The sequence below is a fragment of the Cucumis sativus genome, chromosome 1, assembly GCF_000004075.3.
Source record: "Cucumis sativus cultivar 9930 chromosome 1, Cucumber_9930_V3, whole genome shotgun sequence".
In the NCBI taxonomy this organism is placed as follows: domain Eukaryota; kingdom Viridiplantae; phylum Streptophyta; class Magnoliopsida; order Cucurbitales; family Cucurbitaceae; genus Cucumis; species Cucumis sativus.
The window spans coordinates 617,547-643,133 of NC_026655.2; the positions used below are offsets into that span (position 1 = coordinate 617,547).

Sequence of the window (25,587 nt, forward strand, 5' to 3'; positions counted from 1 at the left end):
ATATAACTGAATGAGTTGCCTATATTTAGGCATTGTAACCAATCAACACGATGTTCCATCTACTTCTCTCTAACAATGGATGTTCCATCAACTATAAAAGACTCACCAATAGTCATTACAGGAGCAAAGGCCATCTTTAAAATGATGAAAACGGTTCCGATCCCTAACAATAATCATTCTTTCAAAGACTTGTGATATAAACTTCGTTGCATTATGGCAGTCCCTACACATCCTAAGGTTTTTTGAAATTCTAATAGTGGTTCGAGGAGACGTTCGGATCAGACCATAAGCAATAGCAAGCTTCTCACTATGATGCGACACTGAAGTTTCTTTGCTCTCTTCCTCAGCCTCCAGTCTAGCATCGTCTGTGTTGGGCACATATCCGAGCCTCTTGATCTGCTTCATCATTTTATCTAACGCGTCATGTATTTCCTTGGAGTGCTTATGTTCTCCATCTTCTGAAAAAAACTCATGTACAACACCATCGAGCTCAATCAAACTACAACCTGGAATCTTCTTAATCTCCTTCTCTTTTATCAAAGATCTTACCCTGATTGCATCCTCAACCCTACCAACCAATGCATAAGTATTTGACAGAAGAATGTAATCTCCACTGTGAGCAGGCTCCAATCGAGTTATGTGTTCCAATGATTTTTCTGCCATTTCAATGTTTTTATGAGCTCTACATGAAGCCAATAGTGTTCTCCAAACAACAGCATTGGGAGGGAAGGGCATGTTATCTATGAACTGATAGGCTTCTTCAAGAAACCCAGCACGTCCAAGTATATCAACCATGCAACCATAATGCTCAATCCTTGGCTCAATATCAAAATCTCTTCTCATGCTATTGAAAAGATGTCGACCTTGATCAACCAGACAAGCGTGGCTACAAGCAGACAGAACGCCAATGAAAGTTACATCATTTGGCTTTACATCATTCTCTAGCATCGAGGAAAAGAATTCCAGAGCCATTTTCCCTTCTCCATTATTGGCAAGACCTTGAATTAATGCTGTCCATGTGAACACATTCTTGAAAGACATTTCCTTGAAAACTTCAACTGATCTATCTATATACCCACATTTAGCATAAAAATCTATCAGCTGAGTTCCAAGAGTAACCGTGAGCTTCATCTTCTTCTTTTTGATGTAGAAATGAACCCACTTACCTGTTTCGTATGCTCCAAGCATAGCGCACGAATAGAGAACACTGACCATTGTTACCTCGTTTGGATATACATTTCCCTTCTGCATCTCATGGAACAGATTAAGAGCTTCTTTACATCGATCAGCTTGAGCATACCCCGAGATCATTGCACTCCAAGCAACAACATCTCTTTTATCCATTTCATCGAACAACTTTCTAGCGGTATCAACTTGACCACATTTGGCATACATATCAATCAGCGAAGTCGTTAGAGTATTGTTTCGTCTTAGCCCTTTTGACACAATATACTCACCAATCAACTCCCCTATTTCCAGATTCGCTAATCTTCCACAAGCCATCAATACACTAATCATTGTAACATCATCAAATTCAATACGCAGTTCCAAAATTTTTCGAAAAAGCTTCACGACCTCATCCCAAAGCCCATTTTTCGTATAACCAGACAACATCGAATTCCACGCAACTATGCTTCTTTCCGGCATTCCATCAAACACATGACGTGCAACCCCAATTTGTCCACAATTCGCATACATCTGAATCAAAGTATTCTCGACAAACTCATTTGATTTGAACCCAGATTTCAGAATCAACGCGTGGACCTGTTCGCCTTCCCTCAGCGCTTTCATTCTAGAGCAAGCCTTTAAGACAGAGGAGAAAGTGAATTTGTCATGCTGAACTGACTTTTCATGCATTTTCTTGAACAAGAGAAGGGCATTATCAGGCGATCGCTTGAAAGCAAGGCCCCTGATCATAACATTGTAAGCCGACGATTCGGGTTTGTCGATATGGTTGAAAATGGAAAGGGCATAATCTATGGTGTCGGGAAGGAGTAAAGCTGCGGACTCGAGAACGGCTTCTGTAATGATGGGGTCGAGGAGACGGCGAGTTTTGAGAAGGTGAGCGTGAACTTGCTGGAGGTCTTTTGGAGTTTTGCATTGCTGAAGAATCAAAGATTTTGGGTTTTCAGGGAACTGGGTTATGGAAGTCAGAGATATATTGGGAAGGCAACCGACTATCGACGCCATTTGAGATGAAAGTGAAGCTCGAAAGATTCTAAATTTGGCAATATATCATCTATAGATAGTTCAATTCAGTGGAACAGAGCTGCCAACATTTCAATCGACAAAGAATTCTTTCACGAAGGAGGAGTAAAAAATAGTACTCTTTATCTTGAAATGGTTTGGTCATGGATGATGGAGAAGCTTAGAGCCCATTTAATAGCATTTATTTGTTGGATAACCATTTTCATTTCTTGTTCTTATTCCCATTTCTCATAAGATTCTAAATTCGATGACATATATAGCTTAACCTGCTAAGCTAAATTCTAACCGCGGGTGAACATCAGTCCGTCGACCTCGGTTTAAGAAGTAATTCGTAAATTGATAATTTTTGTTCATTTTGGGTGTCATATATTTAGAACAAGATTATAAAAAAGGTGTGCCAAAGTAGTCTAACTTTAGACTTTAGGACTTGGAACACTGATATCAATTGAAAGAGAAACAGTTACAGAGAGCCCTCGTGACAGCATAAGCCCATAAATTTCAGCTTATTATATTTATCGAACTCTCTCAAGCTATTGTAGAACTTGATTAGTGCAACTACAAGCAGAAGCAATCATACAGGAACAGAAATAAATGGCAAACCCTTCAAGCATTAACATCACATTGCTTCCACGATGCAGGGTTTATCATCAAATATGAAGATGAAGGAAGATATCATTGCCTGATCAGACGATGGCATATTGCAACACAAATGGTGAACAGAAGTACTGGCTCTAAAAGAAAATGGAAGAAGGGCAAGTCTTTTATTGCTCTCATTTCTAAACCCAGAGACTTGCATTTTGTCATTGTGGTACATATATTAGCAAGCAAATAAGTTATGATGAGTAAATGAACCAATGAATCAAACTGCTCCAAAGAATCACAAGCGTAAAGACCACAGCATGAAGCACCTCTTTTCTGTCAGAACGACTGGCCAACTGGTTTTTTGCAAATTGAAAAGCTATACTTCAACAGTCTGTTGTTGATTTAATCCTTGACGGCTGAACCAAATCTCGTGACTAGAAACAAGTAGGAACACAGTCACAAGAAACTGCACCTGATGTGTAGTTGATATTTGTTCTATGTGATGATTAAGTTTCAATCGGATTGGAGGAAGATTGAGTAGCAGCAGTGGTATTGCTTTCTGCAGATCCAAAGAGCTTACAAACTTCGTTATGCTTTCGAATGTGATGTGGGCATTTGAAGAGCAGATCTTTGGCCTCAGAATATCTGCCTTCATTAAAAAATGAATTAAAAATATGAAGATAAGCAGACACGGAAGGATATTCTTTTGAACTAAGAACCTTCAGAAAATCATCAGCATCCTGCACAGTACCAAACTTGGAGATATATTGAACAAAGGGTTCTGGAAAAGGTGGGTAATTTTGTTTCTTCATTAAACGAAGGAGGGCAATGGCTTCCTCAAGTTTCCTAACTTCCAAAAGATTTTTAATTAACTGTTTATATGTTGCCTGCCATGGTCTTACATGAGCCTTATTTGTCAACTCAATCAGCAACTGATATGCACCATTTAACTTTTTCTGGTTAAGGAAACCACTAATCAACACATCCAAAAGATCAGCATCTGGATCACAGTTCTTCTCTATCATCTTTGCAAAACAAACTAAAGCAATGTCAAGTTCATTGGCATTACAATGTCCTTGAATTAAAATAGTCCAAGTCTTGATATCAGGAATACATCCTTGTGCTTCCATCTCATCCAGCACTTTACGGGCTTCCTCAAGTCTCCTAGCCTTGCAAAGTCCAAATACCAGCTGACTGTATGTAACATTATCAGGTTCATATCCTGCATTTCTCATGGACTTCACGATATTCTCCGCATCATCAAACTTTCCTGTGCTTGTCAATGACCTATGGATTCCGTCGTACATAGCTTTGGAGAGACTGTACCCTGTAGCCTCGAATTTCTTGGCCACTCTGTAAACCAAGCTCAAATCTGGATTGTCACTAGCAGCGATGGTCCGCAAAAGAACGCTGCAATCCTGCAACGAGGGCTTGTATGGCCCATCCATCATAAGCTCATAAAGCTTGACAGCCTCACCCATCATCTTGCTCTTCTGAAACTGCCTGGAGATCTTTATGTAAGTGTCGATGTCAATTTCATGATTAGCATGCTTCATTTCTTCAATCACGCCCCAAAAAGCCTCGATGGAGTCATCCCGTCCAAGAACCCTAGCAATTGCATTGTATGAAACTGTGTTATGATCATAATCCGGCCTACAACCAACCCAATGAAAAAAACTCAAGGCTTTCAGTGGAGAATTTCGAAGTTCCTTCAACACTCTAATTACAAAGTTATCTGATAACGCAATACCAAGCTCCTCAAGTTTTCCAGGAACATCATTACTCCAATCAGATCCTAAAACAATATCAACCACCTTCTGCACCACACTGTCCATGGCATTTTGTTGAAGCATTCGATTGTAAAAATGAGTCAAACCCGTGGCATCTGCAGCCTTCTTCGACTTTCTCAAAACCCCTAAAATGGTCTTATAAGTTTCCTCATCTAGGTAAAACCCTCGTTCTTTCATTAACCTTAACGTAATCCAGAACAATTTCATGGACTCATTCTGAACAAAAATCCTAAGCAACATGCTATAAATGGAAGAACTTTGAGTAGACCCATTCTTCCCAGAAGCCCAGTTGAAGAACTCAGAGGCCTTTTGGGGTTGTTTGTCAAGTCTTTTCAAAACATAGACAACAGTTTCGTGTGTGAGCGTAGGGTTTAAAGTCTCTAATTCAGTTTCTAACATTTCCGACCAATCGTTGGTCGAAACAAGCTGGAGAAGCGATTGGGGGTTCGACGAGAAAAACAGAACAGGATGGTTGATTGTGAAATGGGAGACGAGGGACTGATGAGAAACATAAGAAGAAGGTGAAAACCGAGTCACCTGGGGATATCGAGACCGAGTCGAAAAGAAGGAATTTGCCAATCTGAGGGAAGTGAAAATTGCGTTTCTCCTCGTCATAGTTGCTCCGAGAAACCCCCGTCGGCTGCCTGAATGATCTACGACGGCAGAAGGGCTCCAAATTGGGGTTTTTCTTAGGGTTTTTCCGAAGGGCTGGGCTACGAGTCTTGATGGGTCGGGTCGGTCGGGTTCATAGATTTTTAATTATTCTATTTTAATCTACAGAAATTAGATATTTTGCATCAAAATTCATTAAAATTTCATAAATAAATCAAAACTTCCAAGAATTCAATATAAAAAATCTATTTCAAAAGTAGTTTTTGAAGCATTCGTAACCTTTTTGTAGTGTGATATTACTTTAAAACATAATTTTTAGTCTTTAAAAAAATATCTGAATATAGACTTCTAAACTTGTTATTTTGATACGTTCAAAACTACTTTTTTTCTTGTCTTTTTTTTTTAATTAATGGAGAGAATCAAAAGCATGGACCGATGAATAGTTAATGATCAATTATATCTTACAAACCAATTAGAAGTAGGAAAGTTGATTAAATTGTAAAATTTTCTTTACCTCACATAATGGAAATAAGGCTATCAATAAAGATTACCTGGTTGACCTATCTGGTCAAACAAAATCAAGAGAAAATGAGGTTTAACACAATGTATTTTGCCATATTATTTGAGAAGAGATCTCGAGCTATAAAACTCGATGCAAGTATATCCAATATAGAATGATGTTTTTTCAAATAGTTTTGTCCTTGTCATTAACGAGGTATTTGAAAAGTAGTTTGGTTTGATTTTTTGTCATAATGTTCTTGCGTAGAAAAAAAAATAATATTACACATTATTTGATTAAACAATTAGGAAGTAAGTGCATACAACGAAACAATAGAGATAAAAATTACTACAAATTGTGACTTTATACATCTAACTCATATAAATGACCGTCATTACCAAAATAAGATAAGGTATGTCATATATATTAGATAAATGATAATTTGATAAGATTTTATAGATGAACAAAATATCATAAATTGAAGGCAAAAAAACATATATTAAAGTATCCATATATACCAAAGTGTATGTGTATATGTTACATGTATTCAACTAAAAAGCTTAACATTTCTTTAAGTTTGTATATACGTAAAACTTTGTAGTTGGTTTGCACATTTTGTCCAGAATGTCTCTGTCACCATAGCATAGCCATTTTTTCCAGAGATCAGATTCCTTTAAGTTGACCTACAGAAGAGATGATCACTTACAGACTAGTGTGATGCATGTCATATCGGACATCCTCCCTCGTCCCTCAAATGCTTAAGTTGGCGAAAAGTGTTTAGTTGGCTAAACATTTACCATAATATCGTTTACCTCTAAAGTGAAGAAATGAAACTACATGGAGAATATATATCAAATAATTTAGCATAAATGTAGTTTATCCAACGTTGTAGAGTTTTAACCAAATAAGCTCAACTCTTATATGGGAACGAGCTTGAACCAAGAACTCGAAGTTTTGATTTCTCTCTTCAAGACGTGTAAATTCAGCTTAGGCATTGCTTTGAACTACCTTCAACGTTTTTGTTTATGACAAAAAGATCGAGTATTGTTTGTCCCAAAGAGTATGAGTTTAGATATAAAGAATGTGTCGTTAACTTTATTTGGTTCAAGTAGTTTGTGTTGCCGATTAAAGATTTGTTTTCGAAACTAGACAAACTTCACTCGTGGTTATAAATGTTGTTACGAAAACGAAAAGAAAACGGGATGCATTAAAAGGAAAAGAGAGTGAGAATGAGTGGAGGTTTTTGGTGGCCGGCAGAGGCAGAAGATATGTCAGCAGCAAGAGGTTCCCACCACCATTGACTTCAACGCAAAGTTTCCATACTGCCATCAAGATTACGAGACAGCAACTCCTACGTGCCATCTTCTTATTCGTCTCTTGTCTTAAACTCTGAGCTCATTAGTGGACTTTGATCAACCCCATCACTCACCGTTGGATTTAGGGTTTGATGGCCGGAACACTCTCTGATCACTAGATGACCATTCTCATCATAAACCCTAGATTTTGGAGGAGACAACAAAAGAAAAAGAAATCCTAATCGAAAAACTCAACCCCCTTTTTCTTATTTCTTTGAATCAATTTTAATAATTAAAAAGGAATCTCTTTTGATCATTATGATTAAAAGAAAGCTACATAATAAATTTAATCAACTGTTCCTCATATCATAATTAAGAATCCAAAAACCCAACATTGATTTTGTAATTATGATTTCCCACAAAGGCTTATATATATATAGACTCTATTTTAGTAATAATCAATAACCCATTATTGGTATATTATATATGTTACACCCTCTTCATTTATCCTCTCTAATATGTAAAACCTCTATCTAGGAGTTGAAAGATCAATCCTCCTTCCTTAATTCCTACCTAAAACATAGATCTTTTCTTCTTTTTGGTATAGGAACCAAATGTTGATATTGTTTATTGTGTTGTGAAAAAAATTCACTAACTTGATAAAAAAAAATTTGAGCAAATAATAATCCTAAATCGCATATATTCTAACGTCTAAACTCAAGAATGTATGAGAAAGTAATGTAATCAATAAAAAATACTTGCAAAACATAGAAATGAGAGATCGATTGTTTTTAAATTGATTGGATTAGTTCTTGAAATTTACTACGAACAATTAAATTATATTTCTTTTTCTTTTTCAATTGTTATATTAGTGTTTCGAACGTATATATATGGCTAAATAAAACAAAATTTATAAAAGATAAAGAGGCCAAATTTTGTTGAAAGAAAAAAGCGTGGAAGAACAGCAAAGAAGCAAATTGATAAGAACCGACAAAAAGAGAAAGGGGGAAAAAGAAAGGGAAGAAAATGAACATCCCTTAACTTCAAAGTTGAATTTTTGTATAGATTAATTAGATCAAATAAATAAAGAAGGAAGATTTTCAAATTTATGAAAAATCAACAAAATATATCAAAATTGATAAGACTTTTACAATGAAATTTCACTGTATTTTGAAAATATATATTGCCAATTTTTCAACAAAAGAAAAGGGAAGTAATTTAATTTGGTTATGGTTTTAGGAGACTTATAGCCCCCACCTTTAGGACACCACCATTATCCCTTTGCCCTCAAAACATCAATCTTTTTATGCTATCATTTGAAGAAATGTGCCCTAAAACCCCACTACCAAATTAAAGTCAATCCCAACATATCCCCAAATAAATATATTGCATGCGGGAATAATAATAATATATATATTATCTTTTCACTACTATATATATATACACACACACATACATATTATATTCACTGTCATTAAAACACCATTGATTAAGCTAGCTATATGGATATGGAGGCTGATATGGCTTCTTCTTCTTCTTCTTCTTCTTCATGTTGTTGGGATTCTGATGAGATAGTGGGAAGACGAAGCTTAAAACGACTGCGTTTGAAGAATGATTTGCTGTTGTAGCTCATCCATCCCATCTCTAGGCAAAGGGGGAATCAAGCTCTCTGGTCCGACTATATATAATTATATGATCTATATATTATATTATCCACTCTTCTTCTTCTTCTTCTTCTTTTCTTTTCGTTTTATGTCCCAAACTCATAATAAAATTTTAGACTAATGTTCTTGTTCTTGCTAATGTATTCTCCCTTTTTATTTTAAATATATTTTGCCTTGGTTTCTGATCCCTAAGGGAGCTGATTTACATTATTATTATTATTAGATGTTGCATTATAACTTGATTTCATGGGTTGATTAAGAATTTGGATCTAGTTCTAATCGCTAGAAGTATTGAATACTAGAGTATTATTATTATTCTAGTAGTATATATTATAGATTTAGTTTACTAATTATTCCCCAGGTAGTTCGATTCTTGGATTCTTGGCGTATGCATTATTAACTTACAATTTTGTAAAATATGAGAGGATAAGAGAATAAGCATTTTGTAAACCAACTAAGATTGTGTCGATTGTATAAACAAATATAAGCGATATCTTAAAACTTGTATAAGAAAAAGAAGATTTGATCGATCAATAACACACAAACGAATATATAACCTCAAGAAAAAAAATCGGTATAAAAAAGACGACCTTGTGTTAGGAAATATGGAGGAAGGAGAGATGGGTGGAAATTTCAAAGACAAGATCCAAAATTTGTGATTGAGAAATTAAACTGTGTGGCCTTTTTTCCTTTCTTTCTTGACTTAGGGTTTAGGGTTAGGTATAGGGCAGAGAGAAGACATTGTTGAATATGATGATATATTGAGATTGAAGTTTATTATTATTGTCAATTAGGTCTGAATGCATTGAAAGTGAGGGATGTGACATTGTGAACATATCACACACACACACTCTCTTTATAAATTTCTTTTTTACTATTATTGTTTCTTTTAATATAGTTGACTATGTAATTTATTTGTGGTGTGTATGTGTTTTGATTCATGATGGGTTTCTCTTTGGATTCCTAGTAAATAACTTATTGTTATTATGACATGCAAGAAAAAAATGAGAAATTGACAAAAATGGGGTAGATAAAGATTTTTAGGATTGATGGTAAAAAAGGTTGACATTTATGACAAATTAGAACTGAAATGACTCAAATACCCTCATTTAATTTCCTCCTTCCTCTTTTCTTTTTCCTTCAACTTTTGGTGCCTCCGGTGAACGTTTCTTCTCTTCCATCCATTTCTTCTCCACGACTCTCCACTATTAATCCTCTAGGCTATCTCATACACATCTCGCACTTGTCTCATACACATCTTGCACATTTCAAAACTTTTACTATTAGTTTCAAAATCAAATTGTTACCCCTCCTATCTCGTACACATCTCGAACCTATCTAGTAAGGGTTGGAATAATACATTAAAGATAATGAAAGAACAAAATTCTTTTCAATTACATCCTCTATATCACAAATGATCAACTTCAAGAATACAATTAAATGGTTCGGCATAAGTTCAAAGAAATACAAAACAGTAACTCCAATTTCTATAATGCCTACCCTAAAGCTAATTACACCATGTGTGTCCATATCTTTTGCTTTTAATAAGGCATCAAGCGTTGTTTGATACTTGCTTTCCACTAGTTGTCCAATCTTCAACTAGAAGAGCCAAATTTCCTACCTGGTATATATAAGTAACATATAAGCAATAAAAATGAGGAAAAAAATCTATGGAGAAATCCGATAAATTTTGAGCTCAAAACAAATATGAAAATCTAAATCATTCACATTCTTACAAAGACTCACCATCCGCCTGATAATCTAGCCATTGCTGATAATCCTTCTTTCCAAACACTGCAACATCGAGTTCCACAATATTGAACAACTTAGTAACAACAGTAGCAACCCCTCTAAAGAACACAAGTCTACTTCTCCCACACATGTCCTCCAAACGCTTAACCCTCACTGATGTCTCATCCTCTGAACCGGATTCCTCCAAGCAAGAAACATGGACATTCTAGGACAATCCATAGCTAATTTAACTCCATAGTCGTAGAGATTGTGAGGATGAAAAACAACATCAACTCCATAGCTGATTTAACTCCATACACCTCCTCGCCGGAATCCAATTTTCGTAGCAAGATCACGAGTCCCAAGTCATGTTCCACAATGAAATCACCGGAACTACCATTGTTTTTGTAGTTTTGTGAATGAAAAATGGGAAAGGAAGAAAAAGGAAATCAAAGGTTTTGTGAAAATGAAGAAAAACGGAATACGCATAGGGAGAGATGAGAGAAAAATGAAATATTATTTTTGGAAGTGAGAAAATGGAGGAAGAAGGAGAAGGAATTCCATAAATTGCTTTTTAGGTTTTTTTTATAACTAAAGGGTAATATAGACTTTTCCTAGTTAATTTGTCCTAAATGTCATCTTTTTTAAAATCCATCCTAAAACTCTTTAAACCCTTAAAAATTATCCTATTTTTGTTAATTTCCCAAGAAAAATGTATAATCGATGTATATTTATCATTTTTAAGATATACATACATATACATGGAATATGATTGGAATGAACAGAGACAAATTTCCAAAACATCAAGTGCGAGAGGTCGACACTTAAATATTTCGATTAGGTTATTGAGATATACATAGCACATTTATATCATACCTTAAATTTAAAAAAAAAAAAAAAAAAACGATGCCGATAAAAATCAGAATATATAAGGAGAGAGTGTAGAAGATCTCACGGTTCAATTAAGTATAACAAAAAGTGGAGAGACTAGAGAAAAGTCTTCTAATTAAGAAAAATATGTAATAGTTGCATTATAATTTCAACGAACAATTGATTTTTCTTTTTTGGTTATAATTAGTCTCTTTAATTATGTAAAAAAATTTACCTAGAGTAAACGTTGTATACTTATATGTTTTAAAGTCACAATAAACGACACATACCCTTCTCTTTAATTAATATGAAGGTATTCGAGTTAATTAGCTAAATAATTACACATTTTAGTGAAATGGTTTGATTTAAAACATGCAAGAAGTCTCACTTCTGTTTAGAAATTACAAGTGTTAAAACTTTTAAACCTAAGATTTAGAGAGATGCTATATGTAAACCATTTAACTCCATTCGTGGACGTAACTAATCAATAGATTACTGGTTAATACCATGTAAATTTGTACGTACACTGTTTTTACCGTTTATACTTTAGGAGGACGTGTGGAATGACTTCAAATATATATATATTTTTTTTAATTTTCAAAAGAGGAAAAACGTGGTAGGATTGGTTAGAAAGAGAGGAAAAGAAAAGAGGAAATTAAAAAAGGTAAGAAAAAGAAGAGAGAATATGGGTGTGGAAAAGGAGGGATGATGGAAAGGGCAGAAAGGGGTGGAAATGAAAGTGGGAATGAGACTATGACTTTAGCTGCCTCTCCCAATCTGCTTCCTCTCTTAAAAGCCTCACCCTTTTCTTTTCTTTTCTTTTTCTTTTTCTTTTTCTTTCTTTTTTTTAATTATATATTATCATTTTTCTTAGTTTATTTATTACTCCACATTCTCAACTTTTGCTCTCTTTTCATTTTCAACCTTTCTCCAAATAAACTTTATTCAATGTCAATATTTTCATCAACATTTTCACGCTTCTATAGAGTCGACACTAACATCAACTAGAGGAGTCAATATATGTATATTAGAATATATCTTCATTTATAAATACTCACATATATACTTATTTGTAGATAAATATCTACTTTTTTTTTCCCTAGATTAAAGGGATGTCATATTTATATATACACTCAAGATTTTGGACATAGATGAGTAAGGGGTCATTTAGAACCCTATCTATGTAGTTATCCCCTAAAACAAAAGTCCAAAAGAGAATTGAGGCCCATTACGCTACCTAGCCCATCTCTACATCAAAAACACGTTTAAAATTTCAAAAGTTTTAAAAAATGTCTAATTTTCAAAAAAGATTAAAAGATATATTTACCATTAGTAAGAGTTTTAAGAGTAAGTTGAGGACATTTTTTGTAGTTTAGTCTAGTGTTAGAGGTATTAAGTTGGTTATTCCGGGATGTGATTATTATAGTCTATTACTTATATAATTTATATGCTACAATAATCTTTATTAAAAGTGTAGACTACTTAATCTAGGTTATAGTAGTATGCATTTAGAGTAATGCAGAGACTATTTTAGTATGCATTCTAGAAATATTAGAATATTAGAATTCAAAACATTGCATACAACCTTTTGAAGCAATTTATCAAGCAAGAAGCTGCCACCAACCTAAAGCTATTGTGCAATGCCACTAAACATCTTAAACATCATTTCCAAATCAACCTAGGGGTAGCTTAACTAGTTAAGTAAAACGTCCTCGACAAAGAGGTCGGCGGTTAAAAGACGAAAAAATCATATCCATGGATTATAGGATCTTCAGAAACTCCATGTGAACATCTGGACTTGCAATAGGCAACAAAACTTGCTGGTGTAATTCAGTGAACTCAAGCATAGATAGCTTGTGGAAATAGAGGCATCAAAACAAGCCCAACAATGATGGTTTCCACAAACCAGTGCCTTAAATAAATAATCCTCAAGACAGTATATTGATTGATATTAGTTTAACAAATTCAACAGTATTTAAAAAGAACAAGAATTTCCAAATGATTGATGTAGCTCCCAATCTTATGAGGATGCTAATGACAAGCTGCAAATGAAGCAATGTCTGCAAGCTTGTCTTGAAGCCATGTGAATGCAATACAATAACTATGGAAACAACATATAATTTTGGTATACACAGTCAAGTAGACAGGCATAAGATGTTGATTCACATTGTCCCAATCGGACACGAAAAGAAAGATAACATCTCAAACTAGAATATTGATTAGTGATTTGAAATCATATTGGTGAAAACTTGCAGACTCTTCATTGAAAAACTCAACGAAACTAACCAGAAGCATAAGAGGGGAAAAAGAGTATCTGCAAATATACCATCATAAAAACATTATCCAGCCACGCTGGATGTGTTCGAGCCAACCAACGAGAGAACAAAACTAAAAATATATGACATTGAATCCAGAAAGTTTCACAAAATGAAGAAAAGAAATCACTGATGTTGATTCAAATTTAGCCTAACTTAAAAAGGAGTAAAGAACATTTCAACTGGTTTCCACAATTAAGTTGTGTCTTCCTATCACTCACTCGATAATTGATTGAATCACACCAGCACCAACAGTCTTTCCACCTTCTCTGATAGCAAACCTCATTCCTTGTTCACAAGCCACAGGCATAATCAGTTCCACAACCATTTTCACTCGGTCTCCTGGCATAACCATTTTCGACTCCTCGTCCTTGTCGTTCATAATTGAAGACACCTTGCCAGTGACATCAGTCGTCCTCATATAGAATTGCGGTCTGTAACCAGCAAAAAAGGGTGAATGTCTACCACCCTCTTCCTTCTTCAACACATACACAACTGCACTAAACTTGGTATGTGGGGTGATAGTGCCAGGCTTGGCTAAGACCATCCCTCTTTGGATATCAGCCTTCTGAACACCTCGAAGCAACAACCCAACATTATCCCCAGCCAAAGCCTCATCAAGAATCTTTTGAAACATTTCCACCCCTGTTACAGTTGTGTTTCTAGTTTCCCTCAATCCCACAATATCCACTGTCTCTCCCACTCTAACGGTTCCTCTTTCAACACGCCCTGTAGCGACAGTACCACGACCCGTAATAGAGAACACATCTTCAACAGCAAGCAAAAACGGAAGATCTGTTTGTCTTTCAGGTATTGGTATATAACTATCAACAGCATCCATTAGTTCAAAAATTTTATCCACCCATTCATTTTCACCTCTAGCTATGTTATTGTTAGCCATTAAAGCTTCCAAAGCTAACAAAGCAGAACCAGCAATAATTGGAACATCATCACCTGGGAATTCGTAAGAAGAAAGCAACTCACGCATCTCCAACTCCACAAGCTCCAAAAGCTCCTCATCATCAACCTGATCCTTCTTGTTCAAAAACACCACCATATTAGGAACACCCACTTGCTTAGCCAACAGAATATGCTCCTTCGTCTGTGGCATTGGACCATCAGCACCAGAAACAACCAAAATCGCTCCATCCATTTGAGCAGCACCAGTAATCATATTCTTCACATAATCAGCATGTCCAGGACAGTCAACATGAGCATAATGTCGATTCTCAGTCTCGTACTCAACAGTAGCTGTATTAATCGTAATACCACGAGCTCGTTCTTCTGGGGCAGCGTCAATCTCATCGTATTTCTTTGGGGCTTTGCTTAAAGCCATGGTTAAAGCAGCAGTGAGAGTGGTTTTACCATGGTCAACATGGCCAATTGTCCCAATATTGACATGGGGTTTCTTCCTCTCAAATTTCCCACGAGCGGCACGAATTGTTAAGGAACGAGGACGGCTTACAGAAGGGGAAGAGAAGGAGAGAGGACGAATTGAAGAAGAGTTCAAGAAAGAGGAAGAAAGGTTGGAAGAGGGTTTGGAGAAAAGGGTAGAAGAAAGGGAAGAAGAAGAAGAAGAAGACGAAGGAGAAGAAGAAGACGAAGAAGGGTGAGGGAAAACAAGCTTAGAAGAAGTGGAAACGGAAGCTAAGGAAATGGCCGCCATTGGAGGAAGGGAGAAAGGAACCTCAAAGAAGAGGAAGAAGATGGGGTTTTGGAGAGTGAAGGAGAGTAGTGTTATCTTGTAGAAATGGGAAGAGAAAAGAGAGCCTCAAATGGGAGTTCTATCCAATTCTGCCATAGCCACAATTCTGTGTATTAACCCATGTCGCTTACCTTAGGTATCCTCCAATTTTGGTGCTACTGTTACCAAATTGAGTGGCTAGGGCTACTTTCCAAATTCCCATTCTACCCCTAATTCATTCTTAAAATCCCAAATCGCTCCTTAACGATGCGGTGTCGTTTTCTGCTCCATAACTATCCTAAACCCTTCCTTTCCAATACCCTCCTCCGGCAGCACAGACTCTCCGTGCTATTTATTCTTAGACGACTTGGACTGGGTCATGCTTGGATTTGGTATGTATTGGGCTTGGGCTAACCCTTTGGACTTCAAGCCCATTGATTAGTGAACATTTTAGTTCCAATCATATTTTTTTAAAATCATAACTTATTCTTATTATAAATTCTTAGAAAAAGTTATTGGATAAGTGAAAATTAGAGAAATTGTGTGAAGTACTTTTTGTTTGTTATTCAACTGCTACAAGATCAACAATTTTTGGGCCTACGTTTCTAACATAAAAACATCACCACCTTTTTTTTGGTTCTTAAAGACGTAATCAAAATATATACACACATTAAACTAAAATAAATTGAAGAATCTCTTAGACGCATAAATCAAAATAATATTACACCTTATTATTACCGGGGGAAAGTTGACAATATTATTTCAATAGTGCATATACAATCCATCTTACTATAATTATTTTGTATTTGGTTCGTGAGTTGAGTTAGGTTGGATTTTTTTTCATTTTCTAAGCAAGCAGTTGGTTAAGGTTATCTAATATAATATGTTAGAACAATATAATAATTAATTAATAAAAAAATAAAAAAATCAGAATGTTAAATAATAAATTTTGAGACCAATAACAAATTGCCACATCATTTACTAAGTTAATGATGAAAAATATAAATAATTAAATTTGAGACTAATTAAAATTGACATGTGCCTCAAATTAAAAATTTGAAAAACATAAATTGATCATTCTAATAATGGCATATGTTTTCATTTTAATCGTGGGATTAAGTTAATCATTTTGTTTAATTAAATATTATTTACTTCGGCTAAATTCAATTAAACCAAAAAATAAGCTTAAATTGAGCTCAAACACTAAATATAACCTAAATTCATATGGTTTAGCCCATGTGTCTGGTCCATGGACCAACCAGGTTTAAGTCCATAAGCCCACAAGTAAACTCTATAAATAGAGGAATTATTTTTTTTTTTACTCCAAAAGGTCTAGAGAGAATTCTCCTAACTTTTGAAGTCGACCACCCTCAAAGATTAAAGCATATAAACTTTCTTAAGACTCCAACGGCAAGAACACGTGCTCTGCTTCCTCCAAATCAAACGTAAGCATCAAGTCAAGAGAGAATCAGATGAACAAATTCTATAGATTGAACTGCATCGCATTAAATCAACAAAGACACAACATCAACATTCAAGTTCAAGTCCACGAATTAAATTTCTTCAAAAATCTGAACAAAATTGAAAGTAATCAAATTTTGAAGGAATGATATATATATATATGTGTGTCGAAAAATGTTAGATAATTAAAGTGTAAATAGTTTAGTTGATAATTTGTATTTTTGTATTTATTTTGAATAGACAATTTGTTATAATAATGCTAATTAATGACACAAACATTAACGATTTTGGGAATGGGAAATGGGAAATGGGAAATAATAGATTTTATTTCAAAAACTACTTTAGACGAAGTCAAAAGAGATTTTGAGATTTTTTCCCCCAAATTGTCCACTTCCTCTTTGGATTTTTTCTCTCGTTGTTTTGCATTTTGTATGAAAGTGTTTTTCTAAAATATATGGTTTTGTTGAATTTTGTGCATTTAAAATTTGAAACATACGTGCAGTAACTTTAAAATTGTTCAACTTAATTCACCTAGTTTTAAAAATAGTTTTGCAACTAATCTATTTTTTACATATGTTTCAAACTTTACATTACTTTTAAAAATTATTCAAATTTTGTTATATGGTTTAGTTGATCTTAGAAAAAAAAAACTAGTTTTAACGATATACATCCTTGTATCTTTTTTTAAAAAATGAAATTGTTAGATGAATATTGACCGGTCACAGTTGATTTTTTGATCAAACCGTCACAAAATAGGCTAAAGTCAATTTAGTAAACGACAATCATTTATCATCGGTTTAACTCCATAAAACAAAGATGTGATTTTCTTCGTCTTTGACGATGGATAATATACATTCCGATTCAACAAGCTTGAATATTAATTTTAAAAGATCAAAATATTTTTTGTTTACATAAATATCAAAAGATTACATTAAAGTTTTTTTAATAAAAAATATATTAATCATATATTTTAATATTATAATATTTAATTACGTCTACTTGTTTGAAGAATACTAAAATGTTTATTGGCTACATTAATTTTAGTTTTTTAATTTTTTTAAATATTTTTCATAAAAATTAATATAAATCGACATTTTATCAACATTTTCATAGAATTAAAACTACGATATTTCTACGGACGTCCATATTTCAAAAAATTAAGCGATTGTGACATTTTTGTTTAATACTAGTTGTCCTTTTTTGTAATCTTACTCCATCTTTTCAATATGATTATAGAAAACCATTTAATGTTTATATTATTTTGTCATTTTCCTATATAAATACAACTCTTTTACTTCAAAGTCTCATTGAATTAAAAAATAGTATAAACTTTATATACCAAATCTACATTTATAATATATATATATATATATTAAGATTCAAATTTATAATATCATTAGAAGAATAAGCTATGAATATATGATAATGTTATTAATATTCACATCAATTTTTATATAATTTAAAATCTCTTTCGATAATAATTTGGTATTTTTGTTTTTAATTTCTTTAAAATAAAAATCTATAAATATTTTACTTGCCTCTTAAATTTGTACACGTCTTAAGGAAGGTAAAAAAAATTCCCTAAAATCAAATAAGTAGGATGCTTGCATTTTGGTTTTTTATTTTCAAAATTAAGTATACATATAAACACTCACTCTATCTCTAAATTTCTTGTTTTATTATTATCTACTTCTTTCCCATGTTTTCAAAAACTAACCCAATTTTTGAAAATTAAAAAAAAAATAGTTTAAATTTTATATTTTCCTTTTAAATTTGGTCAACAATTCAAATATTGTTCTTCAAAAAATGCAAACCGCTTAGAAATTGAGATAAACTATAGGATAGTTATAATGGATGGCAATTTTAGGGTAATTAGGTATATAGTAAAGATTTAAAAAAAATTACAAATATAGCAAATTGTATCCGTGGTAGACTTCTATCGTTTATAGACTCTTATGGCTTATGAATTATAGACAAATATTTGTAACATAGTTTATTAGTTATACTCGTAACATTATAGACTCGGACAGATTTTGTTATATTTATATTTTTTTAAAATATTGTTATATAGTTAATTATTTTGAATATAATTTCTATATTTGCAGTTATCCCTAAACTATACTTAATTTTTAAAAGGGGACAATGTAGCAAAATATTGAAATTATTAAGTAAAATTTGTCAAATCTCTCCAACCTATAAGTCTTTACACATAATGTTTACGAATAGTTTTGATCGTGTGAATAGTTTGTCAAATTTTTATACTTTTTGAAGAAAAAAAAAAATTTCTATACATTTTGAAAGTGAAAGAAAACTTTTAAAACTATAATTATTAAATGGACACTTGCAAAAATGGTAAAATAAGTTATAATAATTAAGTTCATAGCACACACATTTTATTATTTACAAAAATGGCAAAAATGAAGTCCAACCCACAAATCAAGAGGTAAAATGTCACAAATGTCATTGTTACTAATATATGTTTGATACACATTATACACGTCTAATACACCTAATACATCCCTTGATACACCCAATACATTTAATTGATACTTTTGATGCACCTGATACTCTTTGATACACTCGATACCGAAACATACTAATATATGTTTGATACACATGATACACTGCATATACATTTAGTATTATTCACTTATACACTTGATATCTTGAAGTCCTACATATACACTTGATATACTATTGATATATACTTGTAAACCCGATTCATATACTTCATAATGATAATACTGAGTTACATCATTTATATACTTAATAATACTCCAATGAAGTGCATAAAATTTGAAAAAATGAAAATCACGTAGTAAGTATATTAACTAACTAATACATATAATATAAGTATATCACAATACTGGCATACGAAACTGAGACAAAGTAAAACAAAAAAATTAATGTAAAAAAATAAAACAAAATCATTTGTAATCAAATTTAACTCAAAATACACATCGAATAAAGTAAAAAAAAAAAATCACAAATGAAATTAAATTACTCCGATCAACAACCATTATATTATATTTCATATTACAGTTACTGTACTATTTATATTTTAAAATTAAGATTAAGACCGAAAGAATAAATAATTTTTCTAGTATAAAAATAAACAAATAATTAGGGTCTTGAAAAGTTTTAGCAGAACATTAAAAAAGAGGAAGAAAAATAAATTATTGAAAGGTAGTTTAAGAATAATATCAAATTTAAGATAGAATTTTTGCAAAATTTTAAAACAATGTGTTATAATTATTATATCTTATTGTCAAAATGGTATATATGCAATTTTTCATTATTAAATGGAAGTAGTGAATGTCACGTAATCTTTATACTATCAATTGAAGAAACTCTGAAGATATAGGAGTAATATCAGTTTATAGTAACTAATGATTATATAGCCTCACCTTTTCATTTCGAGGTGGAGATTTGATCACCAAAAGATAACGTTAGTTTTACAAATTTGTGATGGGAATCACTCTTACAGTGCACCCTTCGTTGTTATAAGTTCATGCAAGTCTTTGTTCAACAAAAACCAAAAGAAATATGAACACTTTTCTTCTTCATCTTCTTCCTCCTTCTCTTCAACTCTCACTATATTCAATTTCCTTCACTGCTTTCATCCTCCTCCTCATCTTCCTCCTCCAGAAACGCCTTCTCTCCTCTTCACAATCTTCACCTCCATCTCCACCAGCAAAGATTCCAATCTTCGGCCATCTTCTCAGTCTCGGCTCCCTTCCCCATCTCACTCTCCAAAACTACGCTCGTCTCCATGGTCCTTTATTTCTCCTCCGCCTCGGCTCTGTTCCCACCCTCGTCGTTTCTTCCTCCGAACTCGCTCGCGATATCATGAAAACCCACGATCTCATCTTTGCAAACAGACCCAAATCAAGCATTAGCGACAAACTTCTCTACGGTTCCAGAGACGTCGCCGCTTCCCCTTACGGGGAGTACTGGCGACAGATGAAAAGCGTTTGCGTTCTTCATATGTTGAGCAACAAAAGGGTTCAATCCTTTCGTTGTGTAAGAGAAGAAGAGGTTAAATTGATGATTGAGAAGATTGAGCAGAACCCAGTTGGGGTGAATTTGACTGAGATTTTGTCTGGGTTGACGAACGATGTGGTTTGCAGAGTGGGTTTAGGGAGGAAATACAGAGTGGGAGAAGATGGAGTGAAGTTCATGAGTTTGTTAAAGAAATTTGGGGAATTATTGGGGAGTTTTAGTGTACGAGATTTCATTCCTTGGTTGGGTTGGATCGATTGGATTTCTGGGTTGGATGGTAAAGCAAACAGAATAGCGAAAGAGTTGGATGAGTTCTTTGACAGAGTGATTGAAGATCATATGAATCCAGAAAACAAAGAGATGAGGAATTTTGATGAGCAGAAGGATTTGGTTGATGTTTTGCTTTGGATACAGAGAGAAAACTCCATTGGTTTCCCCCTTGAGATGGAGAGCATCAAAGCTCTAATCTTGGTAAGAAAATGTTTGTTTCCTTTCTACCCATTTAACAAGACATGTATATACATACCATCAATTCGGTTTAGCTCTGATAGTCAAATTAAACTCATGGATTGATTCGTTTTTCGGTTTTTTTGTTTGACTCCTTTGTATGAACTACTCCTCGCTTTCTCACTTTTGGCAGTTGAGAGAGTAACGTAACCCATCAAGCTCAAATGAGCAAACTTCTTATTTGATTATGGTTTACAGGACATGTTTGCAGCAGGAACAGACACAACTTACACAGTATTGGAATGGGCAATGTCAGAACTATTGAAACACCCAGAAGTCATGAAGAAACTGAAGAATGAAATCAGAGAAATAAAAGGTGAACACAAAGGAAGCTATGTAAATGAGGATGATCTAAACAAGATGGTATATCTTAAGGCAGTATTCAAAGAAACATTACGACTACACACACCCATCCCTCTTCTTGTCCCAAGAGAATCAATCAAACCAGTAAAATTAGGAGGGTACGATATCAAACCTGGAACTCGAGTTATGATCAATGCATGGACAATCGGGAGAGACCCAAAAGTATGGGAAGAAGCAGAGAAATTTCAACCAGAAAGATTCATGAACAGTTCGATAGATTTCAAAGGTCAAGATTTTGAGTTGATCCCATTTGGTGCAGGAAGAAGAGGATGTCCTGGAATTATGTTTGCAGCTATGGTTAGTGAGATAACTTTAGCAAATTTGGTGCATAAGTTTGAATGGATTTTGCCTAATGGGGAGGATTTGGACATGACAGGAGCCTTTGGGTTATCCATTCATAGAAAGTTTCCACTTGTGGCTACAGCAATTCCTTGTTAGAGGAACACAAAACTATACTTTTAGTTCAATCGTAAGTTTTATTTTATGGTTTAAAGAAAGTTATAGTGTATTTTTCTATGGTTTATAATAAAAAAAATATAGTTTTTATATTTGGATAAAAATGTTAGATAGTGAATATGTACGAGAATGTTATTATATTGATCGAACCAGTTTATGAGTTATTAACAAATTGTAGTAGGGGTGAAAAGCATCCGTGGGTTGAAATTTGTTTTTTGATCAAACAAACTATTTGGTAAATATTTAAATCGATCTGACCACAAAAGAGAATAATAGGTTTAGACCTAAAAAAAATGTTCTGTTTGAACTTTTTCCAAACCGACACCAACTGAACCTCTCCTTATCTCCCCCAACCAACTTAGACTCAATATTTTTGATGAGTGAGTTTGAATTTTCAATCTCTCATATTACAACTTTTAAATTGAAATTAAACATTAAACTGAAAATTAATTTGGATCAACATATTACAACTTTTATAAAGCATATAGGACAAAAAAAACTTTGAATAATAGTGATGAACTTGAAGTCTAATAAATCTTTCTTCTATCTTCACACACTATTTAATAGTCAACTTAATTTGTGGAGGATGAGAGGAGAGAGTAAATCAAATCATGCAAATTCCAATAATTCAAATAGTGTGAATTTCTTTAAGATATAATACGAAAAGTTTGTCAATTATTAGTAAGAAAAACTATTAAATAAAAATTAATTACAATTTCAGTTGTGGATAAAGGATTAATAGTTGATCGGACTTAGTAAGACTTTGAAAACAGAAGAAGATAATAAAAGCTTCTTGCGGCGGCGATACAATTCAACGCCGAGAAAATCAACAAACCGCGTCTTCTTAAAAGATCTCTTCACATTATATGATGATATGATCAACCTTTTCTCCACCTCCAAATCTTCCATTTTCTTTACTGATCCCATCAGCCCCTAATTCTACTGAGATTTCACATCCCCGGCGACCCGTTGCAGATATGGAACCACGACGTCGACGCCGTCCTCCCTTACTTCTACTTCTACTTCAGCTTTGTATCTTCTTTCTCTTCTTCTTTTCTTCTTATGCAGTCGATTTCTTCTTCAATTCCTTCTCAAACGAATCGAATGGCACTGATTTCATTCTCATTAGCGACGCCAGGTTCGATTCCCCTGTAATCCGCCTCAACAACGACTCAAACCAGAATTCAATCGGTCGTGTTTTCTATCACACGAAGCTAACTATGAAACCCACTTCGAATTTCTCAAAGATTTCTTCCTTTTCAACTTCTTTTGTGTTCTCGATCTTGCTGGAAGACGCTACTAGTCCAGGCTTCGGTTTGGCCTTCGTTCTTTCCAATTCTACTTCCCCTCCCGGTGTCATCGCCGGCCAATACTTTGGTCTCTTTACTAATTCAACAACCCACGTCGTTGCTCCACTTCTCGCCGTCGAATTCGACACTGGCCGAAACACGGAGTTCAACGACCCAGATGATAGTCACATCGGAATCGATTTGAACAGTGTGTTGTCGAGTAAAATACACGGCGCTGGGTATTTTGGTTCCAATGGGCAATTTATTCCGATTCAGATGAGAAATGGGCAAAACCTTCGCGCTTGGATCGAATTCGATGGAGCAAATTTCGAAATTAATGTCACAATCGCCCCAATTGGAATTCCTCGTCCTTCGATACCCACTTTGAGTTTTAGAGATCCTTTAATTGCAAATTATGTATCGACTGAAATGTTTGTGGGATTTTCAGCATCGAAGACAAAATGGGTTGAGGCGCAAAGGATTTTAGCTTGGAGTTTTAGTGACACTGGGGTTGCTAGAGACATTAACACCACAAATTTCCCTGTGTTTATGAGAGAATCACCACCATCTCCTTTGTCGCCAGGATCGGTTGCCGGTATTGTAATTGGCTGTGTTCTGTTTGTGATCATAGTTTCTGGGTTTGGATTTTTTTGGTACTGGCGAAAGAACAGAGCAAAAGAAGAAGACGAAGAAATTGAGGATTGGGAACTTGAATATTGGCCTCATAGATTCTCCAACGAGGAGCTTTCACAAGCTACTGATAAATTTTCCGAAGAAAATCTGTTGGGATCCGGCGGATTTGGAAGGGTATTCAAAGGAACTTTACCAAACCACACGGAAATCGCCGTTAAATGTGTAAATCACGATTCAAAACAGGGGTTAAAGGAATTCATGGCAGAAATCTCAAGTATGGGTAGGCTTCAACATAAGAATCTAGTTCAAATGCGAGGATGGTGTCGAAAAAAAAATGAATTAATGTTGGTTTATGATTATATGCCGAATGGAAGTCTTAATCGGTGGATATTTGACAAGCCCACAACGTTACTCAGCTGGAAGCAGCGACGCCGTGTACTCGGCGACGTTGCGGAAGGTTTGAACTATCTCCATCATGGTTGGGATCAGGTGGTGATTCACAGAGACATAAAATCGAGCAACGTGTTGTTAGATTCAGAAATGAGAGGCAGAGTCGGCGATTTTGGGCTGGCGAAGTTATACCAACACGGCGAAACTCCGAACACCACTCGAATTGTTGGGACTTTGGGGTATTTGGCGCCAGAGATTGCGACGGTGGCTACTCCAACAGCGGCTAGCGATGTTTATAGTTTTGGGGTTGTGGTTCTTGAAGTTGTGTGTGGGCGACGGCCGATTGAGTTGGCAGCGGAGGAAGAAGAAATGGTGCTTATTGATTGGGTGAGAGATCTTTACTCTGCCGGCCGGTTGATTGCGGCGGCAGACTCGAGAATCAGAGAAGAGTATGAGACTGAAGAGATTGAATTGATGTTAAAGCTTGGTTTAGCTTGTTGTCATCCGAACCCTGAACGCCGGCCTACAATGAGAGAGGTGGTGGCAGTTTTGATCGGAGAACAGCCATCAGCGGAGTCGGTTGAGCTTTTATCAGGATTGGCCGGTGGCATGGTTGACGACACTCGAAATGTTGATATTTGATTGCATAAAATGAAGTCGTCTTTATTCACGGAGACTGCCACAATTATATCCATCATCTATTGAATCTTTGCAAAGAAAGGTTAGAAGATGGAAGATTTTACTATTTCTACAAATGGAAAGATTTTGATATTGATGCGAAAGAGACAAATTTGAAGCTTATGAATTGATTTTGTAAGTGCTCAAGAGCCTTCCTTCATGTATAGACACATTCATCGTCTCCGATTCACAGCTGATCTTGCTGGTTTTTGATCCCTTCGCTTTGTGTTCGATGTTGGAGAATATCTCTGTTCAATCCCAGCGAATTACAACCATACATTGTTTTGAACTATCAAAGTTTCTTGTGTTTAGAATGAGTTTGTATAAGAGATACCATTCATAAAATAAATTTCATGTTCTTTCTCTGTACATTTTGAGTTTGGAATTACATTTCATGATCTTCTTCTTCAATCTTTGTCATCTTAAAACAATCTCGATGAAAAGATAGCTGAGGCGGCACGGAAGTAGATATGAGATCTAACCTTTTCCACTACTCAGGGGCTTGGTGGTGTAACCATTGTTAAGTTTTATTGACCTTGTTACTTTGCACTGCTAGCT

The 25,587-nt window shown here is 34.5% G+C and overlaps 5 protein-coding genes and 1 long non-coding RNA gene across 6 annotated transcripts; 2 read left to right on the plus strand and 4 right to left on the minus strand.

Moving 5' to 3' along the window:
• Positions 1–3: 3 nt before the first annotated feature.
• Positions 4–2,507, minus strand: LOC101205179 (pentatricopeptide repeat-containing protein At1g08070, chloroplastic). Its single transcript, XM_004138218.3, has one exon. The coding sequence runs from the start codon at positions 2,188–2,190 to the stop codon at positions 103–105; it is 2,088 nt and encodes a 695-aa protein (XP_004138266.1). The 5' UTR covers positions 2,191–2,507; the 3' UTR covers positions 4–102.
• Positions 2,508–2,934: 427 nt separating this feature from the next.
• Positions 2,935–5,294, minus strand: LOC101202749 (pentatricopeptide repeat-containing protein At3g48250, chloroplastic). The gene has a single exon (XM_004138039.3). It carries the CDS (start codon positions 5,193–5,195, stop codon positions 3,297–3,299), a length of 1,899 nt encoding a protein of 632 aa, XP_004138087.1. The 5' UTR covers positions 5,196–5,294; the 3' UTR covers positions 2,935–3,296.
• Positions 5,295–9,992: 4,698 nt separating this feature from the next.
• LOC116401790 lies at positions 9,993–10,836 on the minus strand. The gene is made up of 2 exons (XR_004214163.1): positions 10,397–10,836; positions 9,993–10,271 (listed from the first exon to the last, which is right to left on the minus strand). It is a non-coding gene; the product is annotated as an uncharacterized LOC116401790 (long non-coding RNA).
• Positions 10,837–13,489: 2,653 nt separating this feature from the next.
• Positions 13,490–15,371, minus strand: LOC101202988 (elongation factor Tu, chloroplastic). Its single transcript, XM_004138040.3, has one exon. The coding sequence runs from the start codon at positions 15,230–15,232 to the stop codon at positions 13,784–13,786; it is 1,449 nt and encodes a 482-aa protein (XP_004138088.2). The 5' UTR covers positions 15,233–15,371; the 3' UTR covers positions 13,490–13,783.
• Positions 15,372–20,159: 4,788 nt separating this feature from the next.
• LOC101203222 (cytochrome P450 71A22) lies at positions 20,160–22,203 on the plus strand. Its single transcript, XM_004138041.3, has 2 exons — positions 20,160–21,184; positions 21,419–22,203. Exons 1-2 carry the CDS (start codon positions 20,258–20,260, stop codon positions 22,019–22,021), a joined length of 1,530 nt encoding a protein of 509 aa, XP_004138089.1. The 5' UTR covers positions 20,160–20,257; the 3' UTR covers positions 22,022–22,203.
• Positions 22,204–22,749: 546 nt separating this feature from the next.
• Positions 22,750–25,436, plus strand: LOC101203461 (L-type lectin-domain containing receptor kinase S.1). Its single transcript, XM_004138042.3, has one exon. The coding sequence runs from the start codon at positions 23,017–23,019 to the stop codon at positions 24,991–24,993; it is 1,977 nt and encodes a 658-aa protein (XP_004138090.2). The 5' UTR covers positions 22,750–23,016; the 3' UTR covers positions 24,994–25,436.
• Positions 25,437–25,587: the final 151 nt, after the last annotated feature.